The following is a 5,632-nucleotide window of genomic DNA, read 5'->3' as shown; positions in this document are numbered from 1 at the left end:
TCCTTCCTTCCTTCCTTCCTTCCTTCCTTCCTTCCTTCCTTCCTTCGTTAATTCTCCAGTGCTCCTAATATACCTTCGTTAAAGAGGTTGAGGAGTTTATTGAACCAGGTTCTCAGTTAAGACATTAATAGGATGCAGAAAAAATGTGGAGGTAAGAAGGACAAGGTTCATTTTTCTTCCTTAATGTCTTTGCTGAAGGTTTGGTCCCACATGACTTGGTGGTTGAGTCCCCCTAGTGGTCTGATGCACTTCTGTTTTGTGGAGTGAGTTTGCAGTTTGTTCTTGCAGATTTTAGTATTTGAAGCATTTTTCCTTTAGTTTTTTATGTTTGGTTTTGGAGTAGAGTTTGCATCATTTAGGTGTTGGCTGTTTACTGTGCTGCACATTTACACCACCTACTCATGGCCATGATGGTGAATGTGGTAACTTGGGCTTTCTCTGTGAGCCCAACAGCTGCAAGGTAAAAATCAGAATGCCCAGGGTTTCCTGTCCTGAAGACATGACAGCTATATTTAGTTAGGTGATTTGTGTCGCCAATGGAATCAGAACCACAGAAATGTGTGACACCAGCCCTTGAGTTGGCGTGGGGCTGCAAACATTTCCACCTTCATTTCAGTTTTGATACATCCGGAGTTTTGCTTGGAAAAGAGTGTACGCAAGGTTTTGTGCATACGTGATACATGAGACCCCAGGAGTCTAATTATTGCAATTATGGTTAAAATGTTTTATTTTTTATACTTTAAAGTTTCAAATTGACTTTACAACAACTTGAATATTTCCTTGTAATTGACCACATTTTGGTGGTTTGTCAAAATATCAAGAAAAATTCACCAAAATAAACTATTTTTAAAACAAAACAAAAAACCAAATGGCTACATGAACCAAAAGAAACCCTGAGCCACATCAACAGCGAAGCTTAAAGGCACAGTGTGTAGGATTTGTTGTTTTCAGCGACATCTAGTGGTTGAGTGGTTTAATCATCCTCCCTGGTCCTCCCCCCACCCCCACSCCCCGCTTCCAAACACAAAGGAGTTGCTACGGTGTCTCTCAGGTGTCAAAAACCTTTGATAATTCCAACCGCGATGTCTACCAGCAGCTTCAGGGCTAGTGATGTTTCAAGTGGTAAGATTATGAGCTTTAATAAGTAAAATTATCCCAGCTACATTGACAGACAACAAATATTACATTTATAGTATTACAACTAAAACCGTTTTTGACGCCGCCACCGCAGTTTGTCCTTCATGAGCCTTCGTAGACAAGATGGAGGTGCAAGATGGCGGCCGCCTGTAGTGGCGACCCGCGACCATGGAGATATAAACAGCTTTTTATAAGGTAAAAATAATAAAACAAGGTCTTTGTCTGCAATGATTAGACATGTTTTTATTATTGTCATTAGTGATTATATCAATTTCGGCTAAAAGAATTGACAAAATCCTACACACTGTGCCTTTAAAAAAAATATCAAATTTTTTGGATCACCATAAGACAGGACAATTTACTGACAATTTATCTCTGTGTTTTTACAGATGTGCAGCCTGTGAAGAGAAGCAGCAGTTATAATTTATTACCACCTGACAGTGAGTTTAAACAGCTCTGCTGCTGATTTAACCAGATTTTTATTTGGTTTAATTGTAGTCAAATTTGTTATAATAATTTGTATTGTTTCTTTCAGTGTCTGAGCTGAGGGTGGTTCTGCTGGGAAGCAGCTGGTCTGAGAGGAATTCAGTGGGAAATTTTATCGCGGGATTTGATGCTTTCAAGGATGTCTTTACGTTCTGTATGAAGCTCAGTGTACCGTTGGAGGATAAAACTCTGAGTGTCATCAACACTCCAGACCTCCAGTTGACCACAGCTGACCAACAGACTGAGTTTATTAAAGACTGTATGAGGGTCTGTGATCCTGGACCTCATGTGTTCCTGTTGGTTCTACAGCCTGAAGACTTCACTGAAGAAGAGAGGAACAGGATCTACAGAATCCTTCAAAACATCAATGATCAATCATTTGATCATTCACTGATGCTGATTTTACCTCCCAGACATGGAGATTCAGTTTTAACAGAAAACTACATGAATAATCCTCCAATAAAAGATCTGATTATCAGATGTAGATACAGATACTTAAAGAAAGAGAACATTGATCGTTCAGAGCTGATAACTCGCCTCGGTCAGATTGTAAAAGAAAACAATGGAGAACATGTGAACTATGAGGAAGAACCAACAACATCAGGAGTTTTTTTCTCTGCTGCTACAGGATCAGGTAAATAATGAAACAACTTTAAAAGTAGGAACATTTTCAACATGTTCATGTGATCAACGTTGGTGATGGTTTCCTCCAGGGGAACTGTTTTTATTATTTTGGTTTGATTGAGTTATGTTCTCTGATAGAGGTGGATTAAATATATTTATCTTGATTTTTCATAGATATAGTAAAGTAATTTTTAGTCATAAAATTTAGACCAATTAATGTTACTGTTACTTACAGTTTCTGCTTGGCCTTCAGAGGAGCAGGCCGTACTTTCGCTCTCTCTGCCCCCCCCTTTGCTGCTTTTGCCTTTTCAAGCTCTTTTTTCACCTTCTATCCAAAACTAAAGGATTTATGGATTTGGTCAACTGGACTCTGAACGAAATTGACACTATATTTTTTCCACACTTGGAACGAGGGGAACGTGGCGGTCTGAGTGGAATGGTTGCTGCTGGATTTGTCTGATTCCTGGGGCTGGAATCTGATATGCCAGTACCACTTTCCATCAAAGACATGGAAGATCTTTATTTAATTGGATTATGATAACTGGATTCCTGCTGATCGGCGGAGGAGGGCTCCAGATTTATCAAAAAGTGAAAGCAACCCTGACAGTGGATCGGGCCTTTTGAAGAGCTGTCGGAGGCACTTGAAGGATTCTGCCAGCTGGTAGCACACAGACCCTCAGCTGGGGGAAAAACTCACAAAATGGATGTGATTATGAGGATCACAACCCAGGAGCGACCCTTCGGCATGTATGGACTACGTCTGAGTGAGCTTCAATCGGTGAGAGGCGAGGAATGACCCCAAATTTGGCTGATTGGCTTTTTTTTCACCACCTCAGAGTAGTGTTGTAGTCAAGACCACCTAAGCCGAGACCAAGTCAAGACCAAGACCACAGTGTTTCAAGAACGAGACAAAACCAAGACTTTTAGTGTTTGGACCAAGTCGAGACCACGACCAAGGGAGGGCGAGACCGAGACAAGACCAAGACCAGATTAAAAAAGTGCCCTAAAAGATGGAGTATTCTGTACACATGTACAGTTTGGGGGAAAGTATTGGGTGACAGCTGGTAACAAAAATACATAAATAGCAATGAAAAATAGCAATGTTTTGGATTTGAATCAGTATGTTTTAAATCCAATGAAAGCAAAAATGTTAACTAATAAATTGAACAATAATCTGTCTGTTTAGTGATATTTCCACAGTTGTGGACTTGACTGGTCTTGAAATAAAATTCCGAGTCCTCAATGTCCGAGACCAAGACAAGACCGAGTACAAATGCTGTCGAGTCCGAGATGAGACCAAGACCATCAAAAACTGGTCTTGAGACCGGTCTTAAGACCAAGACCGGTTTTGAGTACTACAGCACTACCTCAGAGTTTGCAGTAAAGATACTTCAAAAGCAGCAGGAATTTCAAGGCTGCTTTGTTCCAAAACAATTGGATTATCTATTTGGCTCCCAGCGGCAGTGCTTATCCCCAGGATGAAATGTCAACTAAGAGCTGGATTCGCTCCCACCTGTGTTGGACCCAGCGTTGGCACTCAATTGGTTGAGGAGGTGGAAAATCTCTGAACTCTAGCGAACTGAGTAGAGACAATAACATCATGTGACTCTGGACTGTGGATGGGCCCAGGGTTGGGCCCAGCATGAACCCCCCCTCCAACGTCACCTACTCCTCTGAACCCGCCCCATTTTACCTCCCCTTAATGTGTTATCTGACGTAAGCCCCCCCAGGCTGTCTTGCTCTCTCGCGGGTTGTTTAACTCAATTTTCCTTTTGTGTATTTCAAGTTGTTGTTAAAGGTAGCGCAACTGTGTTTGCTGCATGACCGATTTCACCTGTTCCTCCATGTTTGTCTTTATGTCTTCTTGAATTGGTGTTTCTTAACTGCTCCCGCCCCCTTCCCTGAATGTACAGCACCTTGTGAATTTATTTCTGTGAAATGCGCTATATAAATAAAACTTTACTTACTTACTTACTGAGGCTGCATAAGAAAGCAGTTGCTTAGTTCAAATTACAGCAAACAGCTCAATGAATGTGGAGTCCCTGTTCCTGATGAGATGATTTTGTTCCTTTTTGAAATCAGTTTTATTTAATCAATTAACTTTAATTATATCTACAGCTTATCAATAATTTCATAATTCTAATTATTTCTGCTCTAATTTCACAGACACCTACAAGAAGCAGAGCTCAGAGAGTCTCAGGGTTGTTCTGATTGGGAAAACAGGAAGTGGGAAGAGTTCTTCAGGAAACACTATTCTGGGAAGAAATGCGTTTGAAGCTTTTTTAAGTCAGACACCAATCACTAAAAACTGTCAGAAAGCTCAGACTGAGGTTGAGGGTCGTCCTGTTGTTGTTGTTGACACTCCTGGTCTGTTTGATACCAGTCTGAGTCCTGATCAGGTCTGTGAGCAGTTGGTGAGATATATCAGTCTGCTGGCTCCAGGACCACATGTCTTCCTGCTGGTTTTACAGATTGGCAGATTCACACCAAAAGATAAAGAGACACTGAAACTACTGAAGGAAGTATTTGGAAAGAATGCCGAAAACTTCACTATTGTTCTTTTCACAAGAGGAGATGAACTGGATGATCAGTCCATTGAAGATTATATTAAAGAGAATTGTGATGTTAAGAAGCTGATTTCTGACTGTGGACAGAGATTTCATGTGTTTAATAACAGGAATAAAGAGAATCGATCACAAGTCAGTGATCTGATCAGAAAAATTGACACCATGGTGAAAGAAAATGGAGGCAGCTACTTCACCAACGAGTTCCTGCAAGAGGCTGAAGCTGCGATACAGAAAGAAATGAAAAGAATCTTGAAAGAAAAAGAAGAAATAAAACACAAAGAGGAGCTTAAAAGAAAACATGAAGAAAAAGAAAGGAAATTTACAGAGGATTTGTGTGCAGCACTTCATAGAGTTGCAGACGAGCTAAATCAAGACCCAAATATCCAACCTTTATTAAGAGAATCAGCACAACAACGTCTTGAGTTAGATAGTGTGGCAGAGAGTTTCAAAGCATTTAAAAAAAACTGTCTAATGCAATAAGTGGATTTACCTAGAAAATGTATGCAAACAGGTTGACTCAGAAGAATATCAAACTAACATTTCGAACTTGAAATGTTAGTTTGTATAAATTGTACATTTTATGCTTGCATAACTCAACTGGATCATTTTGAGTATGTTGTAATTACATAAAACAGTATGTTCAACTTAATTCAGTACCTGTAACTTAAAGAAAAGAGGTTGGGTTTACTTACAAATCTGAAAACTCATTGTCTCAAAAAATGATTTAAAGGGATTCCCGATTAGTTGTAACATTAGACTTTATTTAATAAACATATATTTTAACTGTAAAATAAAGACTGTAAAATACTGTAGGAGGT

General features: G+C 39.7%; 1 protein-coding gene across 1 annotated transcript in view; it reads left to right on the top strand.

Moving 5' to 3' along the window:
* Positions 1–5,589, top strand: part of LOC106532141 (GTPase IMAP family member 4) — an 11,995-nt gene extending 6,406 nt beyond the window's left edge. Inside the window, exons 3-5 of the mRNA XM_014028154.1 lie at positions 1,527–1,577; positions 1,673–2,257; positions 4,414–5,589. Coding sequence (XP_013883608.1) covers positions 1,527–1,577; positions 1,673–2,257; positions 4,414–5,294 — 1,517 coding nt within the window. The 3' untranslated portion in view covers positions 5,295–5,589. The remainder of the gene's footprint in view (positions 1–1,526; positions 1,578–1,672; positions 2,258–4,413) is intronic.
* The last annotated feature ends 43 nt before the right edge of the window (positions 5,590–5,632 follow it).

Source organism: Austrofundulus limnaeus, unplaced genomic scaffold (genome assembly GCF_001266775.1).
Source record: "Austrofundulus limnaeus strain Quisiro unplaced genomic scaffold, Austrofundulus_limnaeus-1.0 Scaffold720, whole genome shotgun sequence".
In the NCBI taxonomy this organism is placed as follows: Eukaryota; Metazoa; Chordata; class Actinopteri; order Cyprinodontiformes; family Rivulidae; genus Austrofundulus; species Austrofundulus limnaeus.
Note: the sequence above shows the minus strand (reverse complement) of the source record. Positions and strands in the feature narration are given on the sequence as shown.